Consider the following 22,786-nt stretch of genomic DNA (forward strand, 5'->3'; position numbering starts at 1 on the left):
GGCTGCTGCTGTGCAATGTGACTTGTCATTTTAATAGCTCTATTATATGCCAGATAGTCCAGAAGTATTGCAGTATTTCAAGAACGAGCACCACTGAATCTGTGAGAACCTGAAGATAAGTTCTGCTGAGAGCTCATGATAGGTCCCCACACCATCCACCAGATCACTTCAGGATGGAAAGGGGCAATCTGAGAGCTGTAGAAAGGTCCACTTGTGTTCAGCATTCATGGTTCTGAACTCCCCGAGTGCAAGGTTTCATTGTGCTGTGGCTGGAAGCTCCAGGTAGAGATTCCTCCCTTGTATTCATCTCTGATCTGGCTTAATCCTTCAGTAGGCCTTAACCTTTGGGCTGAGGCTACTTGACTTTGCTGCAAGCAGCATTTTCATTGCTTTGTCTTTTCCATACCCCCAGTTACCTGTTTTTTGTTAATTGCTCATAGTATGTCAGACATTATGCTGAGATGCTGAGTGTTAACAGAACTGTCTCTTATAGATCCTCCCTACAATTCTTTGCAATATTGTATCAGTGTTTTCATTCTACAGATAAGGACATCTAGATTTTGACAAGTTACTTAGCTTCTCCACACTGTACATCCAGCTAGTAGCAGTAGTGGGATCCAGACCAGTTCTGGCTGATGTAAAGCCCATGTTAACAGTGATGACTTTGTTTAATGTCATTGTGGTTTAGATGTGGTGTCCCCCAAAAGCTCACATGGAAGACAATGCAAGAAGATTTGGAGGAGAAATGATTGGGTTCTAGCCTTAACCTAATCAGTGGATTAATCGCTGAGGGGATTAACTGAGTGGTAACTGGAGGCAGGTGGGGTGTGGCTGGAGAAAGTGGTTCATTGGGGCATGGCTATAGGGTATACTTTGTATCTGGAGAGTAGAGTCTCCTCTCTCTCTTCTTAATCATCCTGTGAGCTGCTTCTCTCTGCCACACTCCCCTGCCATGATGTTCAGCCTCCCCTGGAGCCCAGAGGAGTGGAGCCAGTCTTCTGTGGACTAAGACCTCTGAAACTGTGAGCCTTCAAATAGACTATTCCTCCTTTAAAATTGGTCTGATCAGATCCTTTAGTCAAGGCGGTGAAAAAGCTGACTAAAACAAATGTTTAACCTCTTGTTTGGCATAGAAAGTGTCCCCAAAATCATTTTGGCTTAATTGATTGTTTGTGAAATTTTTATTCTAGTTGAACTCCTGGTCAACCTGAGGTTAGGCAATCTATGGACTAATTTACCATGAGAGCTGAATTTCTAAGAATTAAAATTAAAATTCTTAATAATTTGAAAATATCTCATTACTTACAAATCATATTGTGCATGGTCTCATTTGATCCTGTTGATGCTATGAAGCATGTAGCAAAGTTTTTGTTAATAGTTTCAGTTTATGGGGGTGGTGTAAGGAAGAGGCCCAGAGCCCAGAGGAGTATAATGATAACTTCAAGATCACACAGTTTATTGGGGGGGGGTACAAGGGATGAACTCAGAGGTACTGAACCTCTGAGCCACATACTTGCCCTATTTTTTGTATTTTTATTAGAGACAGGGTCTCAGTGGGTTGCTTAGCACCTCACTTTTGCTGAGGCTGGCTTTGTAGTGACGATCCTCCTTCCTCAGTTTCCTGAACCGCTGGGATTACAGGTGTGCAACACTGTGTCCGGCAGCAATGGCATTTTCCTAGGACAGAAGCCAATGGTGCTCCTCTGCAGAGTCACTTTAGTTTTCAGGATATCTGTCCTACAGTTGTCTACCTTGTTGATGCCAGGAGGGGACACTTGTAGTAGCAATTGTGACACTTAATCCCAGAAGGTAAAGCTCACTGGTGAAAAGGAATTTGAACACTACTAGATCTTAATGCCAACATTCAGTTTATCCGTCATTCCTCAAGCAGGCTGATCCTGAGAATAACAAGAGCTACTAGAACTGGGTGACAAAGACTTTCTGGAAAGAGGAAAGGTAGTGCTCTATGGAAGAGTCTTTGTGGAGGCCCAGGGGGCCTGCTGAGGAAGGTCCATGTCCTCCAAACTGCAATAATTGCCAAGAGTCCTCTGCCATGGTTTCCTGTCTTTGACCTGCTGGATTATCTTGAATATTTACATTAGAGCCCAGTGAGATACCACTGGGCTGGTGAAGCCAGCTCTCAGGTCTTAGTGTGAGTCAAGTACAGAAGGATATTCCTGGCTAGCCCTGAGCCTGCTTGGAGATGCAGAGCCCCAAAGGCTGATGGAGGGCTGAAGGGCAGTGTTTGGCTGCCTCTCCCAGCCCTGGCTGAGAAACTGTTGTATAACTGTGAGCTCCGATGAGTCACGCTCCAGGAAGGAGGTCTCCACCGCTGTTGAGGAAGGACAGAATGAACTTGAATAGCAGAGCATTCAACTAACTATCGTCTTTATTTTATATAGCATATTTTTAATTCTAAAAGTAACGATGTAAGTTGTAGGGAATTTAAAAAATGTAACCATATAAACAAAACCCACTCATTTTCCCAGATATCATTAGATGTAATTGCTGTAACTAATTTGGAAATGTAGTGGATCAAAGCCTGGGTTCTGGAGCAACCTGGCTACAAATCCTGGCTTACCAACTGTGGAACCTCGGGCGAGTCCCTGGGGTGTCTTTACTTCTGTTTCCTCCTGTGAATGTGGATACCAACAGGGTTACCTTCACAGAGTGGTTGTGATGATTAAGTGGTGATTGTCTATGAAGAATTTAGATCAGTGCCTGATTCCTAGTAGGCATTTAGTAAATCTGAAGTTATTATTTCATGTTTACTGTGACTTTTGAATTCTTTGCCTAAACACAAATGTTTTCCTTTCACAAAACTGAGATTGTACTGTGTGTAATGTTTTGTGTTCTGCTCATTCTCCACTTTACTCTTTATCATAAGTGTCTGTATTCTTCTATAAAGTGCCTTGAATAGCTAATGACATTTATTCAATAGTTAATTATAAATATATTATTACATGACATTATTCGGAATACTTGACCAATTTCCTAATTATTGGAAAATACATGATTTGTATTTCTTTGATTTCTATTTTTTGCCATTCCAAACAGTTCTTCAGTGAATATCTTCTTTTCCCCCCAAATCTTTGCATGCCAACATTCTTTTTAAAATATGTTTTTAGTTGTCAGTGGACTTTTATTTTATTTATTTATGTGAAGCGCTGAGACTCAAATCTAGTACCTCGCACATGGTAGGCAGGCGCTCTACCACTAAGCCATAACCCCAACCTTCTTTTGATGATAGTATTGTATGGAGGCGTGGAGGTGTGTCCCGGGTGCCCACTGCAGGAGGAGGGGAAGTGCTTGGGGAGGAGGCTGCACCCTGAGCTGGGAAGCCTTCCTGGGCATTTCCCTGGCTCTGCCACGGGACTTCTCAGTATCTCACTGATGGTGGCCAACAAGTGAATAAAATGTGTATGGGGAGCAGCCACATCAACTTTCCTTTCTTCCTAGTCACAGTAAGGAGGTAAGACCAGCCCCAACATTTGTGCTGGTTCTCTGAAAGATGGCTTTTCCAAATAATTATTGAATTACCTCAAGCCATTTTGGAATGAAGCTTGATATTAATAAGTGACCTAAAGTCCAGCAGGAGGGAGAAATTCTCTCCCAGGAAACACCAGTTTTGTGAGTAAGAACCCATCAGGCGATACATGTGGTGGGATCCTATAACTTGGAAGAGGGAGGGTGCTATGTCTCATCTCCTAAAAACTAGGCATCCCAACAAAAACTGGCTTATTGCATCCTTGGGTATGACTTGGGGAAGAGTGCACTTCTCTGATGCTAGTTTTCGGTGGGCTTCAATTTTCAAATATCAAGACATCATGGAACATGAATCTGCTTGAGGCCTGAGAGGCAGAGACCTAGACCTTTCTTTTTAGATGTCACTCTGATGCTTGCTCAGCTCTGTCCTCCCACCCCATCTCTCTTAGATCTGTAGATCCTGCAGGAGCTTTTGGTAACCCTATCCAGTGTTCTTCCTGCTGGCAACCATTTTAGCCAAGGTGTCAAGCTTAGCATTCCTAAGGATGCAAGGATTTTGTACGATTTGGGCAGAGGTTGGAAAACTTGTAAAGGACGTAAATACTTCAGACTTTATGGACCACAAGGCTTGTGTCTCAACTACTCAGCTCTGCCTTGGCAGCACCAAAGCAGCCATCATTGATGTATAAACACCTAAGGGGAGCTGTGCTGTTCATTCATTCGGTTTTGTGGATCCGGTGATGGAACCCAGGCCCTCAGACAGGCCAGGCAAGTGCTCCACCACTGACCACGCCCCCAGCCCCCAATGAAGTTTTACCTTTAGATGTTGAAATTCAATCTTTAGGAAATTATCACATTATGAAACATTGTTCTTCCTTCAACTTTTTCAGTCATTTAAAGATGTAAAAGCCATGTTATTTCACAGATAGTACAAAAACAGACAAGGAACTGGATTTGGCTATCAGGCTTGTTAACCCTTGATCTGCTGTTGGCATTGTTTTCTTCTAAATGTCACTTTCTGACTGCATCATTTCCCTCATTGTCAAATCGGGCTTTGAAACTCCTTGGCTCCTTCTCTGGACCAGCTGAAGCTAACCTATCCTTGCAGAATCTGTGCTTTCAGCACTCAGTAGCTCCTTGGGGTGGGGTGGGGGGAAGTAGAATAGCAGCTTAAAGGAACCAGTAGGGCAAAGAAAATGACACCCCCCTTCTCTCTTTTCGTGTGTTGGTTGGTGTGACATATTTTGAGCATATGAGGGTTACAGATGGGCTCTGACAGGTTATTCTGGTTTCTTCGGCTTCCCAAGGTTCTAATGAGCAGAGCGTGTAGCCTGAGTGATGCTGAGAGTCTCATTTTTAGATAATCAAGGACATTTATAACTTTTAATAGGTTGTGGCCTTAAAGTTATGTCCCAGCATAAAACTGAGAGTCAGAGAGATTTGTAGGCAACTTCATGTCATCTCTTAGAACAACCATGTGTCAGAAGGATGTTCAGGCTGAAGTGGGAATTTGGGGTGGAAATGGGGGAATTATGATTTTTTTTTATTGCTGCCCTATCCTCACTGTGTTTAAAATGAGAATGGTAGATTTTTTGCATGGGGATGTGTTTAAAGAAAACTAATGTGCCCTATTTCATAGGGAACCTTCTCATACTAATCTGTGGAGCTGTGGTTTGGACCAGTTCCTGGCATTTTATCAAGGGTGGAGAAGCAGAGGCTCAGGCCTCCCGGTAATGAGATTGGGTTAGTCTGACAGATGCAGTGATTTATGAGGGCGCTTGTTGTGGGGACATCTGCTGCTGAAAGAAGCCAGAGGAAAGGAAGAGAGCAAGGAATAGGAGAGGGGCACTTGTGTATCATGCAGATAGGGACCATCCTGACGGCAGCTGTTAGGATCAAGAGCTGATGTGTAGCTGTAGAACAGTGGGAAACGGTTGATTAGCATAAGCTTCAAAATTTCACAGAGCTGGGTTTGAATTGTGGGCTCTTTTACTTGTTAGTTGAGATCTTAGATGAGCCATATCCCTTCTTTGAGCCTTCATTTCTTCGTCTGTAAAGTTCACTATGTAAATTGCACCATCATAAAGGGCTGGGCAGAGGGGCTGGGGTTGTAGCTCAGCAGTAGAGTGCTCGCCTGGCATATGTGAGGCGCTGGGTTCATACCACATAAAAATAAATAAATAAAAATAAAGGTATTGTGTCCAGCTACAATTAAAAATATTAAACATAAAAAAAAAATAAAGGGCTGAGCAGAGTTCATGTTGCATAGGAAAGCTCAGTAAGCAGTGGGCATTGGTGATGTTGATCCCTGTAGCCATTCATTTGTTTATTCATCATCATTCATTATTCTTCAAAATTTCTGATAGAGATTCATTTTCAAATAGATGCCTGATGAAAATATAGGTTTTAAAGGCTCTTTTGATTGAAGAACATGACAGTCAACATGTGCTTAGAGGTATATATATGAACATCTAAACGGCATCTAGGAAGTGAAAAAGTACCTGAAGTATGATTTAAAAAACAGCTGCCTGGCCAATAAATAAAATAAAAGGTATCCCTTCATTAATAATCAGGGAAATCATAAAATACAGCAGTTCTCCCTTATCTGCTTATTGGGTACATTCCAAGACCCCGCTGTTGATGCCTGAAACCATAGATAGTACTGACCCCTATAGTGGCCAGGGATGCTGCTAAACACCCTATGGGCAGGAATGCCCCCCCTTTCCCTAAGATACAAAGAAGTATTTGGCCTCAAATATCAAGGGGGTGAGGTTGAGAAGTCTTGAACTAGAACTTACCATAAGGAGTCAGAAAGTACAATTTTATGAAGCTGCAATCAAACACAACCTGAAATATTTTGCAGATAACACCCATGATCACTGTATGTCCTTAGCCTAAAGCTCTTATCAAGACCTTTTGTAAGGTCTTTTTCTTGTTTTTGTGCTTTTTTTTTTATTGGTTGTTCAAAACATTACAAAGCTCATGATATATCATCTTTCATACATTTGACTCAATTGGGTTATGAACTCCCATTTTTACCCCAAATACAAATTGCAGTATCACATCGGTTATACACTCTCATTTTTACATAATGGCATATTAGTGACTGTTGTATTCTGCTACCTTTCCTATCCCCTACTATCCCCCCTCCCCTCCCCTCCCATCTTCCCTCTCTACCACCTCTGCTGTTGTTCAGTTCTCTCCCTTGTTTCCCTCCCCCTTTCCCCTCACAACCTCTTATATGTAATTTTGTGTAACACTGAGGGTCTCCTACCATTTCCATATGCTTTCCCTTCTCTCTCCCTTTCTCTCCCCCGACTCGTCTTTGTTTAATGTTAATCTTTTCCTCATGCTCTTCCTCCCTGTTCTGTTCTTAGTTGCTCTCTTTATATCAAAGAAGACATTTGGCATTTGTTTTTTAAGGATTGGCTAGCTTCGCTTGGTATAATCTGCTCTAATGCCATCCATTTCCCTCCAAATTCTATGATTTTGTCATTTTTTAGTGCTGCGTAATACTCCATTGTGTATAGATGCCACATTTTTTTTTTTTATCCATTCATCTATTGAAGGGAATCTAGGTTGGATCCACAGTCTAGCTATTGTGAATTGTGCTGCTATGATCATTGATGTGGCAGTATCCCTATAGTACGCTCTTTTAAGATCCTCAGGGCATAGTCCGAGAAGGGCGATAGCTGGGTCAAATGGTGGTTCCATTCCCAGCTTTCCCAGGAATCTCCATACTGCTTTCCAAATTGGCCTCACCAATTTGCAGTCCCACCAGCAATGTACAAGTGTACCCTTTTCCCCACATCCTCGCCAACACTTATTGTTGTTTGACTTCATAATGGCTGTCAATCTTACTGGAGTGAGATGGTATCTTAGGGTGGTTTTGATTTGGATTTCTCTGACTGCTAGAGATGGTGAGCATTTTTTCATGTACTTGTTGATTGATTGTATGTCCTCCTCTGTGAAGTGTCTGTTCAGGTCCTTGGCCCATTTGTTGATTGGTTTATTTGTTATCTTATTGTTTAATTTTTTGAGTTCTTTGTATATTCTGGATATTAGGGCTCTATCTGAAGTGTGAGGGGTAAAAATTTGTTCCCAGGATGTAGGCTCTCTATTTACCTCTCTTATTGTTTCTCTTGCTGAGAAAAAACTTTTTAGTTTAAGTAAGTCCCATTTGTTTATTCTTGTTGTTAACTCTTGGGCTATGGGCATCCTATTAAGGAATTTGGAGCCCGACCCCACAGTATGTAGATCGTAGCCAACTTTTTCTTCTATCACACGCAGTGTCTCTGATTTGATATCTAGCTCCTTGATCCATTTTGAGTTAACTTTTGTGCATGGCGAGAGAAAGGGATTCAGTTTCATTTTGTTGCATATGGATTTCCAATTTTCCCAGCACCATTTGTTGAAGATGCTATCCTTCCTCCATTGCATGTTTTTAGCCCCTTTATCAAATATAAGAAAGTTGTAATTTTGTGGATTAGTTTCTGTGTCCTCTATTCTGTACCATTGGTCCACCTGCCTGTTTTGGTACCAGTACCACGCTGTTTTTGTTACTATTGCTTTGTAGTACGGTTTGAACTCTGGTATCGCTATACCTCCAGATTCACACTTCCTGCTTAGAATTGCTTTTGCTATTCTGGGTCTTTTGTTTTTCCATATGAATTTCATGATTGCTTTATCTATTTCTACAAGAAATGCAGTTGGGATTTTTTTTTTTTTTGATTGGTATCACATTAAACCTGTATAGAACTTTTGGTAATATCGCCATTTTGATGATGTCAGTTCTGCCTATCCATGAACAGGGTACATTTTTCCATCTTCTGAGGTCTTCTTCTATCTCTCTCTTTAGGGTTCTGTAGTTTTCATTGTATAAATCTTTCACCTCTTTTGTTAGGTTGATTCCCAAGTATCTTATTTTCTTTGAGGATATTGTGAATGGAGTGGTTTTCCTCATTTCCATTTCAGAAGTTTTGTTGCTGATATACAGGAATGCCTTAGATTTATGCGTGTTGATTTTATATCTTGCCACTTTGCTGAATTCATTTATTAACTCTAGCAGTTTCTTTGTAGACCCTTTTGGGTCTGTTAAATATATTATCATGTCATCCGCAAATAGTGATAATTTAAGTTCTTCTTTTCCTATTTTTATGCCTTTAATTTCTTTTGTCTGTCTAATTGCTCTGGCTAGTATTTCAAGAACTAAATTGAATAGAAGTGGTGATAGAAGGCATCCCTGTCTTGTTCCAGATTTTAGAGGGAATGCCTTCAGTTTTTCTCCATTTAGGATGATGCTAGCTTGAGGTTTAGCATATATAGCTTTTACCATGTTGAGGTAAGTTCCTGTTATCCCTAGTTTTTCTAGTGTTTTGAACATAAAGGGATGCTGTACTTTGTCAAATGCTTTTCCTGCATCTATCGAGATGATCATATGATTCTTGTCTTTAAGTCTATCGATGTGGTGAATAGCATTTATTGATTTCCGTATATTGAACCAGCCTTGCATCCCAGGGATGAATCCTACTTGATCATGGTGCACAATTTTTTTGATATGCTTTTGTATTCAATTCGCCAGGATTTTATTGAGAACTTTTGCATCCAAGTTCATTAGAGATATTGGTCTGTAGTTTTCTTTCTTTGAAGTGTCTTTGTCTGGTTTCGGGATCAGGGTGATGTTGGCCTCATAGAATGAATTTGGAAGAGCTCCTTCTTTTTCTATTTCTTGAAATAGCTTGAAAAGTATTGGTATTAATTCTTCTTTGAAGGTTTTGTAGAACTCCACTGTATACCCATCCGGTCCAGGGCTTTTTTTGGTTGGTAGTCTTTTGATGGCTTCTTCTATTTCTTCCTTTGTTATTGGTCTGTTTAAATTGTGTGTCTTCCTGACTCAATCTGGGCAGATCGTATGACTTAAGAAATTTATCGATATCTTCACTATCTTCTATTTTATTGGAATATAGGGTTTCAAAATACTTTCTAATTATCTTCTGTATTTGTGTAGTGTCTGTTGTGATATTGCCTTTTTCATCCCGTATGTTAGTAATTTCAGTTCTCTCTCTTCTTCTCTTCGTTAGCATGGCTAAGGGCCTGTCGATCTTATTTATTTTTTCAAAGAACCAACTTTTAGTTTTATCAATTTTTTCAGTGGTTTTTATTGTTTCAATTTCGTTGATTTCTGCTCTAATTTTAATTATTACTTGTCTTCTACTACATTTGCTGTTGTTTTGCTCTTCCTTTTCTAGGTTTTTGAGGTGTAGTGTTAGTTCATTCATTTGTTGGTTTTTTTCTTTTTTTTGAGGAAAGAACTCCAAGAAATGAATTTCCCTCTTAAAACTGCTTTCATTGTGTCCCATAGATTCCGGTATGTTGTGTCTGTATTGTCATTTGTCTCTAAGAATTTTTTTATCTCCTCCTTTATGTCTTCTGTAACCCATTGATCATTCAGTGACATATTGTTCATTTTCCATGTGATGTAGGATTTTTCCTTCCTTCTTTTATCATTGATTTCCAGTTTCATTCCATTATGATCAGATATCGTGCATGGTATTATCTCCACGCCTTTATATTTACTAAGAGTTGCCCTATGGCATAATATACGGTCTGTCTTTGAGTAGGATCCATGTGCTGCTGAGAAGCACGTGTATCCACTTGATGATGGTTGATATATTCTATATATGTCAGTTAAGTCTAGGTTATTGATTATGCTGTTGAGTTCTATAGTTTCTTTATTCAGTTTTTGTCTAGAGGATCTGTCTAATGGCGAGAGCGGAGTGTTGAAGTCACCCATAATTATTGTGCTGTAGTCTATTTGACTCTTGAACTTGAGGAGAGTTTGTTTTATGAACATTGCAGCTCCATTGTTTGGTGCATACAAATTGATAATTGTTATGTCTTGTTGGTGGATGGTTCCTTTTAACAGTATATAGTGTCCTTCTTTATCCCTTTTGATTAACTTAGGTTTGAAGTTCATTTTATTCGATATGAGTATGGCCACTCCTGCTTGCTTCCGAGGGCCATATGAGTGGTGATTTTTCCCAACCTTTTACCTTAAGCCTGTGCATGTCTTTTCCTATCATATGAGTCTCCTGAAGGCAGCATATTGTTGGATTTGTTTTTTTGATCCAGGTTACTAGCCTATGTCTCTTGATTGGTGAGTTTAGGCCATTGACATTTAAGGTTACAATTGAAATATGATTTGTACTTCCAGTCATGTTTATTTATTTATTTATTTTAGTTTGGCTAGTTTTTACTTTTTGTTATTTCCCTTCCTCTTTACTGAGATATCTCCCACTGTTATGTTTGGGCACTATTTTTCAATTCCTCTTCTTGTAGTATTTTGCTCAAAATGCTTTGCAGTGCTGGTTTTCTGGCTGTGAATTCTTTTAGCTTTTGTTTATTGTGAAAGATTTTAATTTCATTGTCAAATCTGAAGCTTAATTTTGCTGGATACAGTATTCTTGGTTGGAATCCATTATTTTTCAGCGTTTGAAATACATTATTCCAGGATCTTCTCGCTTTTAAAGTCTGTGATGAAAAATCAGTCGTTAACCTAAGTGGTTTACCCCTGAATGTAATCTCTTTCTCTCGTAGCTTTTAATATTCTCTCCTTGTTCTGTATGTTGGCTATCTTCATAATTATATGTCTTGGAGTTGGTCTATTATGGTTTTGAATGTTTGGGGTCCTGTAGGCTTCCAGGATTTGGCAATCCATTCCATCTTTCATCTCTGGGAAGTTTTCTAGAATTATTTCATTTAATATGTTGTCCATTCCTTTGGTTTGAATCTCTATGCCTTCTTCTATCCCAATGACTCTCAAATTTGGTTTTTTTTATGACATCCCATATCTCTTGAATAGATTGCTCGTCGGATCTAAGCATCTTTTCTGTGTTGACTATATTCTTTTCAAGTTGATAAACTTTGTCTTCATTATCTGATGTTCTGACTTCTACTTGATCTATTCTACTTGTAATATTCTGGTTTGAGTTTTTAATCTGGCTTATAGTTTCCTGCATTTCTAGGATTACTGTTTGATTTTTTTTTAAGATCTCTATCTCTTGGTAAAGCTCGTTCTTTGCCATTTGAATTTGTTTGTTTAATTCATTTTCAAAATATACTTTTATTGCTTGGACTTGCTGTCTCATGTCTTCTCTAATATTCCTTTCCATCTGAGTTAGGTATGCCTTGAGTTCTTTCCCTATCCATGTTTCTGATGCTTCTAGTTCCTCCTGTAGAATTAAGTTGTCCTGCATTGTTTGTACTCCTTTCTTCCCTTGTTTTTTCACAATGTTCACGTTACTTTCCAGCTCTATTTGATTGCTGTGTTTCTGTTCTCTTCTATAGATTTGTTTTGTTTTTGTATATCTCTGTTGTCTCTCCTTTGTGTTGGTAGACTATGCCTGCTAAAGTGGATTCCGCTGGGAAGGAATTCCGACGGCCGAGCTCCAGTTACATCACCTCTCTGCTATGGCGGGCCCCAGGCTCCTTGCCGGGGTGTCCGAATGGGGGGGTGGGACTGGACTGTCTCTTGCTGGTTTCAGCTCCCGGTCGCCGGCGGGTGGGTGGTCTCCAGCCGCCCAGTCACACGTGCAGCGGGCGGGCAATCTCTAGCTGCCCAGTTGCGCGGTCAGTCGCCGGCGGGCGGGCTGTCTCCAGTCACCCAGTTGCAGGGGCAGTGGGTGGGCTGCCATCGGCGGGTGGGCAATCTCTAGCCGCCCAGTCGCGCGGTCAGTCGCCGACAGGCAGGCGGGCGGCCTCCAGCCATCAAGTAGCGCAGGCAGCCGGCGGGCGATCGGTCACGGGGGGGGGGGGGGGGGGGGACTTCAGCCACCCAGTCGTGCGGGTAGTGGGCTGGTTGGTTGTCGCTGGCTGGCGGGCTCTCTCTAGCCGCCCAGTCGCGTAGTCGGTCGCCGGCGGGTGGGCGTTCTCCAGCCGCCCAGTCACGCGGGCAGTGGGTGGACTGTCGCCGGCGGGCGTGCGGTCTCCAGCCGCCCAGTCTCGAGGGCCTGGCCTCTAGTCCCCTGGTTTCTCCTGCTAGTCCTGGTTTCTCCTGCTAGACCAGATTTCCCCTGAGTGATGCTTCTCGGCAGTTCAAACTGTACTCTGGGCTTGCCATTTGTTGAGTGTGGAGGGTGGCTATTGGGAACCCCGGCACTCTATTGTTTTGAGTTTTTCCGCTTGCCCCTCCCCCAGCGCTGGCTAGAGAGGTTTGTTTTCGCCGCTGATGGGAGGGGGAGTTGAAGGTCAGATGTCTCAGTTTTCCTGTCTTTATGCAGGCTCGCTCTGATAATCCCTCCCCTGGAGAGCCTAGGAGAGATTTTATGCGAATTCCCTGCTGTATGGGAGATGAGCTGAGTAACACTCACCTGTTTTATTGTTGCATCTGTTGGAGAGTGGCGGTGGTTACTTCAGCTCTCCAAGATGGTGGCCGCTGGTTTCCTTGGTGGAGTTTCCGTTGTGGGGGATAGAACTGTACTGCTTCCTTCCCCGTCTGAAATCCCGAACTCAGCCCCGGGGTCAGTGAGGGCTCAGCCGGCAGGATTCCACTGAATCCGAAGCCACGTGTTTCCCTGCTTGCTGATTGCTTCTCGGCGGAGCCCCGCCGTCTGTAGCCGCTGTAAGGTATTTTTCATGATGCACGTGGGAGGGACCACCTTGGGCCTTCTAATAGTCCCTGCACTAAAGGGCAGCGGAGGCCCTTGGACTCTCTTAAGCTGTCTTTGCTGTTCCTCAGCAGCCTCTTTGGGCAGTACTGCCCAAAAGTCACATAACGTAGGCCACAGAGGTAATTAAAATATTTTAGTATCCATGTTAAAAGAGTAAAAAGAAATAGGTGGAATGAATTGAAGTAATATGATGTAATTCAATATGTCTAAAATACTATCATTTTACATGTAACAAATGTAAATATTTTATTTTTTTTAACACCAAGTTTTTGAAATTTAATGTCTATTTTATACTTAGAGGACTTCTCAGTTAGGTAGGGCCAGTTGTAGTTCAGGTGCTCAGTTGCCACATGTGACTAGTAGCTACAGTATTAGGCAGTACATCTCCCGAGGTTTCTGTGCCTGGGATCCAGTGAGGGACATTCCTCTGAGACCAGCAACATTACTGTAACTCAGTTGAGAGTGGATATAACTTCTAGGAATCTCTGATCTAGACTCCCAAAGATGGTGTGTGAACGTTTGGGAATGAAGAGGGACCGGTTTTCAGCATGGTCTGTGCCATCACCGCCTTCTTTTGTTTTTCCTTGGCAGGTGCCTCGTCTCCAGACATGGAGCCCAGCTATGGGGGAGGTCTTTTTGACATGGTGAAAGGAGGAGCAGGGAGGCTGTTCAGTAACCTCAAGGACAACTTGAAAGACACGCTCAAAGACACATCTTCTAGAGTTATACAATCGGTGGCCAGGTATGTGCATTCTTCCTGGTTAAGTTAGCAGAACCCATGCTCATCTGGTTGCCTGCCAACTGCTTATTTGGTTCAAAGATTGTCTATTTTGTCATATAATTGCAAGGGAACTGATAGCTGAGGAATGTCACTGAAGCCATGAAGTTACAAGCACAGGCTGGGAGGACTCAGCTCACTAGTGCATTAGGGTACAATGCTTGTCCTTCCTGGCTTTAGAATCAGACATCCTGGATTCTAATGCACTATCTGTGCTTGTTAACCATGTGACCTAAGGCAAGTTAATTAATTCTCTGAGCTTTACTTTTATACTCTGATAGGATTTGTGTTGTTGGGTGGATTGGGGATTAAATGAGAAAATAAAGCATATGCAGTCCAAATAAATAATACATGTGGATTGTAATCCAAATGGAACTTTTATATCCTACTAGTCCTTTAGGATAATGGCAGAAGTTTTCTACTCTAGCACTACATAAAAATTATATGAATTATGTTTTATTTTCAGGTTATTAGAAAATTATAGGTTTACTCCAAGTTACAGTATTCAGTTTTGAATCAGAAATTCAAATGCCAAGTTCAATATATATTAATCAGCATTTTGATATTGGTTCAAAAGTAAAGTTTACCCTTCCAATTCAACTAGGACTTTGATAGGCAGAAAAAAAAGCATCATTTGTGCTTTCTCAATCACTTCTTCCCCTACCCCTTCACTGCTCATATTTAGAGGACAAATTTCAGCAGAGAGGCTGAAACAATCAGTATAAATAAATAAACAGAGATTGTTCAAGAAGCAGCATCCATGGGGCATTGGAATGTACTAGTTGGAGTGGTGTATTTGTACCCTGAGGGTGTGGACTGTTTTTTCTCAGCTATGCTTTCTTGTTAGTGAAGGGCTCAAGGGGAGTCAAGATATGCCTGCTGGACAGAAGTGTCCCAGTTCATGATGTCCAAGTGATAGAAGAAATCTTGGCATATTTAGATCATTTTTAATTTGTACCCTTTCCTGTCTCACTTTCAGCTACACAAAGGGAGATTTAGATTTCACTTATGTTACCTCCAGAATTATTGGTAAGTTTTTCATGTTTTCACCTGCTCTTTGGTTCAGCCATCAAATGCTGCTCATTGTGATAGCAGGCCTGTGTAACCTGTTTTATTTCTGTGTGACTTCTCCTAGTGATGTCCTTTCCCCTGGACAATGTTGACATAGGATTCAGGAATCAGGTTGATGACATTCGGAGCTTTTTGGATTCCAGACATCTTGATCACTACACAGTCTACAATCTGTCACCCAAGTCTTACCGAACTGCCAAGTTTCACAGCAGGGTAAGGAATTTTAGCCCTACAATTGCTTGCTGAGGCATCATAGGCTGTTTTTTCTTTTACGAGGTATCCTCAAAACCTTTACCTTTAACCGTATGAAAAAACTAAAAACTCTGGATACTTCTGTCCATGAAATATTTATTAGCTGTTATAAGATGTTCTGAAGATTTTCTTTGAAGAATTTTTTAGGAAAGTATCTCTATTAATGAAATTCTATCTAAATTGAGGTATCAATCTTTTGGTGCTTGTTTGGTTCTTAGAACGTTGTTCACAAGGTTCAATTTAGAGATTGAACTGTTGCATTGGGAAGTTGGCTACCCTTACACTCCAACACTAATTAGGTCTTTGACCTTCCTACTTGGGCATCAAGATGAGGCAGCATCAGGGATGGGGATGTAGCTCAGTGGTAGAATGCTTGCCTAGCACGCTCCAAGCCCTGGGCTGGATCCTAGCATACACGTACACACACACACACACACACACACACACACACAACAATGAGGCAGTGTGGCCAGATTAGTATAGACACACCAGTAATAATGAAAATATACATCTGACATTCAGTAAAGATGCCACTTTCATAAGAGAAGGATAGCATAAAAATAGTCCACACTATAGGTTTGATAATACTATTACTAATATTAATAAAAGTGAGAGTGGTAGCCAATATTTATAGAGCACTTACACTGTATTGGGAGCTTCACATGCAATGTCACGTATAACTCATCAGTCTTTTGAGATAATGGAGAAACTCATGTACAGAGAGAAGATAACCTGCCCAAGATCACACGTCCAGTAGGTGACTTAAAACCTGAAATCTTAACCATTACCCCAGGCTGACAGGGAAAAGCTGAGTTATCCTTTTAAAATAGCTTTTCCAATGGGGTTAGAGAAATATTCCTTCTTTCAGGCTGTTTAAAGAACTCTGAGAGCTGGCTTAGGTTTGAAACTGATGTCAAGTCTGGTATTTCTGGCCAGTGAATTCCAGATTTACTCATAAAATAAGGCTTTTTCTCTTTCAAGAACTTCTTCAAATACTTTTAGTAAGCCTTTAGATATGATTGGTACTACAACTTCATCTGGGCCTGTTTTTTCTGGGTACCGGGCATTGAACTCAGGGGCACTCGGCCACTGAATCACATCTCCAGGCCTATTTTGTATTTTATTTAGAGACAGGGTCTCACTGAGTTGCTTAGTGCCTCGCTTTTGCTGAGGCTGGCTTTGAACTCACAATCCTTCTGCCTCAGCCTCCTGAGCTGCTGGGATTATAGGCATGTGCCACCATGCCCAGCTCATCTGGGTCTTTTAATGAATTATAAAGGGCTTTCTACAAGTGTAACTTGAGTTCAAGTGTGCAAAATCATAGATGGCCATCAATGTTGTGTAGTAAGGATCTCAGTGTGGATGCTGGAGCTCACTTTACTCCAAATTCCAATTGCCATTAATAATCTCTGGACCTCAGTTTGCACATCTGTAGAGACAAGAAAGCTGTCCCATATGCTGAGACCTCTTCCTGTACTAATATTTAATAATATACAGAAGAGTTTTGTTAAAATGTTTTTTTTTCAGTGTGTCCTTAGAATAGTCTTAACATGTAGTGTGCCTCGGAATATCTTGAAAGCCTTGTTAAATACATATTTCTGATTCAGTAGGACAGGGGTGGGGTATGAATTCTCATTTCTGACAACTTCTGGGTGCTGCTCTACCTATTGTGATGGAGACTACTCTTTGACACACTCTGATAAAATCATTCTGCAGTGGTTAGATCTAAGTTGCCATTTTATAATGCAGTTTTTAAGTGCAGCTCTTGTAAATTCACTGTAATAAACTATCATTCTGACTTTATTCCATCTTTTATGTAATTCATAGCAAATTCATTAACATCAAACCAAAATGTAGGTAAACATTCTTTTTCTAACTTGATGTAAATTAAATCTTTTTAATTGTGTGGGTTTTTTTTGGGGGTCATCATTTTCATAACTGAAGGGCAGTGGAATATTCTGCACAATATTTCATGGAATTTTATTTGATTTTGAAAGATTTGTGATAGTTTGGAACATTTTCCCTCAAAAAGTAAATAAAGATATAATATCACTATAGAAGGAATTGTACATTATGAAGATGTTGAATAGTATTTATAAAAAGCAGTCTTCATAAACAAATCTTTAAAGGAAAGCATTTTTTGGTATAGTTAAGATTTTGTGACTGCATTTAACAATTTAATAAAGGAATCAGGAATCATGCTTTAAGCATCTGCCCTAGGCTGCTCTCTCTTGCCCTAGGAGAGCAGAGAGAATGTTTATTTTGTTTGACATCTAGAACAATGCCTGGCATAGCTAATAAATGTTTCTTAAAATAACAAATATGTCGGGGCTGGGGATGTGGCTCAAGCGGTAGCGCGCTCGCCTGTCATGCATGCTGCCCGGTGCGGCCCGGGTTCGATCCTCAGCACCACATACCAACAAAGATGTTGTGTCCACTGAGAACTAAAAAATAAATATTAAAAAAAAATTCTCTCTCTCTCTCTCTCTCTCCTCTCTCACTCTCTCTTTAAAAAAACAGAACAAATATGTCAATAAATATTAACTAGTATAGATATTAAAGAAATATTTGGCTCTTATCTTCAAGGCTCTTAAGCCTACTTGGAGAGAGAACCCAGGTCATATTCAAGACAGATGCAAATAATATTGGAAAACCTGCTGAGGGAGTCCAGTTCAGGAAGACAGAAGTGACAGCTGGACCTGAAAGCATGAGTAAGGTTGATAGAGGTAAAAGGAACAGGGTCAGGTCTTGTCTATGCAAATGGTAGAACGTGTCTTAGGAAGCTTTTCATGATCTGGCCTTTGCCTGTCTCTGTGGCTTCAGGTTTCACTGTTCTTCATTGCCCCCAAAGTCCATGCTCCAACCAGGGATGCTTAAATGTACACACACACACACACACACACACACACACACACACACACACACACAGTTTCTGCATGAGCTGTGCCTTCTCCCTAAAATGAATCCATGTCACACAACTCCACTCTCTTCTTTGTTAGCCTGACTTTGCTAAAGGGAGTATTTCTTCATGTCACAGGGTTTTCCAGTTCTTTCTTTTAAAGCACATCATGGACTCTTCCCAAGTAGTCCCAGAGCTTGGCAGATTGGAACTGGACCCTCTGACCTTTCTCTCTCAGTACTCAATTGTGTCTCAGGAAGATAGTCCCGAAGCCTTAGTATTTTCATCTTAGCTATGTTTTTGATTTTATCCATCTCTTTCTAAATTCATAGTTCTTACTCTCCCCAGCATTAAGACTATGAATTGATTTACATCCCATTTTTGCATTACATAGAAAAGTTTTCTTGGTTCTCCTCTTCCAGTCTGTGAGGATTAGAGCCATTTCTTCCTGCTTGTCGTTTAGTAGAGTGCTAGATCTGCAATTAAATTTTATTTTAATAAACATAGATGGCAGAGGTTTCTATAAATAACCAGTGCTGGAAAAGATCTAATGTAGGGGTAGGGCTGGTTTTATTTGCAGACTCATGGAGTCTAACTCTGTCTGCATCATGTATTTCTACATCATTGTATATCTCAGTCCATTTACACTTTGATTATGGGATTGTTTGCATATTTGGGAATATAGGTGGTGGTGGTGGCAAAGTAGGCTACTTCCAGGAAGATTTTACTTTCCTGAGTGCTGAGGGTTGACATTCTGTATTTTAACTAACAAGTATTCTTTGAAGTTACACGAATTGATGGGAATTTTATGAAATAATCACAAAGCAGTTTGTTTGCTTGTATTTATATTTGAAACAGCATATAGCCAAATTGCAATAGAACTGTCTGACTTTAGCAGAGGATTCAACTCAAAACAATAAAAAAGCAGATGATCCCACATTGAATGTGAGGTGCTAGAATACTTACTCAGGACCGAACAGAAGGTATTGAAAGTCAGTTTTTTTATTCTTCATGGTCAGTATCCACCTTGAGGACTTAAAAATTCTGAGGCTGACAGTAAAGTCCTGGAGACCAATGAGATGCATCATCTAAATCAAACATTCTTAACCGGAGTTAAAAGGACCTACAGATCCATTGTGTGTTTAGAACCCCTGGGCTGTAGAACTTAAACCTCTGCTTCCAACTTTTATAGACATCGTTGTTGTAAAATACATATCACATAAAGATATGATTTTAACCCTTTTGAGTATACAGTTATATTACATTTATGGTGTTGTATAATCATCATCACTATCTTTACCAAACTTTTAAAATCAATCCCAACATAAACATTGTGCTCACACCTCTCCCCCACCCATGTTCCCATGTTCCACTCTGGCTTCTGCCCAAATTGATAGCTAAACTTCAGAGCAACAAGAACCACTGCTTACACATTTCTAGGTGTGGCTATTGGTAATTAATGAAAAATTCTTGGTAATAAATGAGAAGTCTAACGTGGCCCTAAAGTTCTTATGTTCTGAATAATGCCATTCCAGTGCCACCTGGACCCTCCTTCTCCCTCTGCCCACCCAGGAAGGACAGTTTGAGAAGGAGAGCTGTTAGTAGCTCAGAAACCAGTAGCCCAGTTGGATCTTTTCGATTCTTCCTTCCTTTTGACTTTTTTTTTTTTCCTAAACCACCAAATTTTGCACTTGATTTTGGGAAAATGTATTAACTTGGACTTTATAAAGGGCTCATTATTGGAAGTCGGTGTCTCTTTCCCCTTTTCTTTTCAGAGCCCACTGAGGAGGTCCTCATAGCTCCTAATGGTTTGTGCTTTGGTTTGAGGTTGGGGAGGGGGTGAGTGTAGAATTGTGACCTTACAACTCAGACTTCATCTCTCCCTCTGCCTCCATGCATTAGTGTCAGGACAGAAAATAATGATGTAGAAAACAGTATCTAGCTTGGGAGCTGGTGAATCAAGGAGCCCATGTTCTAGTTATGCAGCTTTATATGCATTGAGCCTCTTGACGTTAAAAAAACACAGCCGTCACTTGAACTTGTTACCGCCCTTCAAATGCAAGATGGAATTCTTACTAATCATCAGATAGGAAAGTATAGCGGAGAGTACACAAATTTCAATAAGTTTTCATTGAGATGAAATCATATAATAGACACAAATTTCAAACTTTAAAATTTACCCTAGGTTCACATTTCAGCTGTTCCTCTTCCTGAAAAGTCATTTCACCTCTCCTAGGACTGTTTTCTCTTGTGTCTCTTGTGTAAGATGAAGATGGCAATATGAGTAACTATCTCACAAATGCTCTTCAATTTTTTTTTCTGTAGGTTTATTGTAAGAAATATATTTGATTAGCAGTGACTGGCTTAGGCTTAGCTTTTAGGAAGTAGTAACTATGATTAATATCACTAGTAAATAATAAAATGCTATAATAAGCAATTGATTGAAATACCCATTTTTCACAAATGATTCGAGGTTCATAAAACACTGCACATGTTTTTTCAGTCTGACTCTCTGCTGCACCTTCTCCTCCTGTGCTTAGTGAGCAGAAGGCTCCTGCCCAGGCTGTCTCATGCTGAGAGCAATGGAGAGACGAAAATGGAATGGCACTCAGCCCCAGTGAGGTTTGGCCCCTTCCCACAGGGTGGTATTGAGGCAGCCTGGTAATCAACATGGTATTCCTAATGCCCAGCAACTCCAGGAAGTGTTCAGGGAGGCAGGAAACAGCACCAGGGGGTCACATAGCTGGTTATTCTGCCTATCACATAGATAATGAACCCCAGAGAGCTGCAAAAGGAGCTTGCAGTGACTTAATTCCTTTAAAAAATTCTTTTTTGTTTCATGTGTGTCTTCATGTTTGTCCTCCTGTAGACAGAGCCCTTGGTTTTAAAAAAAATTCTAATTATATGTTTGCCTAATAATATATAATCATATATCAAGTAAATATATAATTATGGAGTTCTTTAAATTAATATTATTTACTTGATTGATTTAATGATTCTGGAGCTATTAGCCTATTGTGCTAAAAACAATTTAGCCCATTTTTAGCTGAGACTCATTCCAGATATTGAAATTTGGTGTGTGACCTTTAAAAATGTTTGCTAGAACAACAAATTTCCTCTACTCTTAGGAAATCAGCAAATCTACTTTTAGGGAAGCAAAACAAACTTGATTTACCTGTTCCTTCCTCAAGATATCGTACAGGTAGACAAATCTTATTACAAAAAGAGAGTGAGTGTCAGATGGGGTTCATTCCTTTATTCTTTTGTTCATTTTCCCTCACTCAGCAAGTAACTGCTGAGCACCAGCCACCACAGCAACAGCACACTGTTGGTGAACTCTGAGGTTACAAAGATGAAGAAGCTGTGGTCTCTTTTCTCGTGGAACTCAGTTGTTAGAGAGGGAGACAAGTATGAACAGTCAATTCAGTGCAGCTTGACAGTAAGTTAGCTGATTGTCTCTGTGAGTGTCTTATAGCACTCTGTGTGTTCGGGTGGTGCTGCTGAATTCTCACAGTCCTTTAATGCTCACTTGCACTTCACACACAGGGAATTGAAGCTTGGAGAAATGCAGGTACTATGCATTAATGCAGGTACTATGTGATGAATACAGGCAAAAATCTAGCCTGTGGTCTTATCCGTGATGCTCTACTGATAAAGACTTTCAGAGACAAATATATACAAGGACAGAGGCACAAAGACATGACTTCCAGTTTTTTAATTCAATGTCATTTCTATGCCTTGAGTATCAAATGGGGAATACATTTAGCGGGTAAAGAATGGGCCTGAATCATATTGGCTGAGTTTAAATGAATAAGCCCAATGCTGGATCACCCTGGATTGTTTTGTAGCTATGTCAAGCATTTCAAATACTTTGTTTAATAAACCATATTTGTCATTCCAAGAAGTGTATAAAAATAGATAATCTGGACTGTTCCCTGACACCATGCACAATTATTTTGTAGGAAAAAACTTACAAATTAACTGAAAAGAATGGACTTTCTTGGCAGCTTCAGACAGGGAAACTCCACGTGTTCATTTCCGAGGCAATACTGCGGAGGCCAAAATAATTTCTCATTTACATTTTGATCAGTTGTTCTCTGGTTAACAAAAATGTTCGTCTTATCTGTTGTTGTACAAATCAGACCAAGCAGTATTCCTGATGCTTCATAACATGCTAAATGGATATGTATATTAAGAAAATGAAGATACAAAAGATTTCTCCTTTGGAGTTGTAGATCCCTTCATTCAAAGAGAAAAATAAGACCCATGCATAGCCTCCCCTGGCTCATGTTACTGCACTTACATGTTTTAATGAAAGCCAAGATAAAATTAGGGACAGTGTGGGACTTACAACCTAAGCCTACAGTGAAGCATTTGGTAGGCAGGTAAAAGCTTTAATACTTAATAGAAATTAAATTCTATGTTACCTCAGAGAATAGAAAAAAACCAAAATGTGTAGCATAAATGGTCTTGTTTAGCGGTGAGGTTGTGGCTCAGAGGTGGAGCACTTGCCTAGCATGTGTGAGGCATGGGGTTTGATTCTCAGTACTACATATAAATAAATAAAATAAAGTTCCGTCAACAACTAAAAAAAAATAATTAAAAAGTCTTACTTAATTTAAAATGCATTTC

General features: G+C 40.4%; 1 protein-coding gene across 2 annotated transcripts in view; it reads left to right on the forward strand.

Moving 5' to 3' along the window:
* Dnajc6 (DnaJ heat shock protein family (Hsp40) member C6) overlaps positions 1–22,786 on the forward strand; it is a 159,980-nt gene that overhangs the window by 99,163 nt on the left and 38,031 nt on the right. For both annotated transcript variants that reach the window (XM_026411021.2, XM_077790976.1), the window contains 3 exons: positions 13,746–13,896; positions 14,912–14,961; positions 15,068–15,216. In XM_026411021.2, coding sequence (XP_026266806.1) covers positions 13,746–13,896; positions 14,912–14,961; positions 15,068–15,216 — 350 coding nt within the window. The remainder of the gene's footprint in view (positions 1–13,745; positions 13,897–14,911; positions 14,962–15,067; positions 15,217–22,786) is intronic.

This window comes from Urocitellus parryii, chromosome 11 (assembly GCF_045843805.1).
Source record: "Urocitellus parryii isolate mUroPar1 chromosome 11, mUroPar1.hap1, whole genome shotgun sequence".
Taxonomy (NCBI): domain Eukaryota; kingdom Metazoa; phylum Chordata; class Mammalia; order Rodentia; family Sciuridae; genus Urocitellus; species Urocitellus parryii.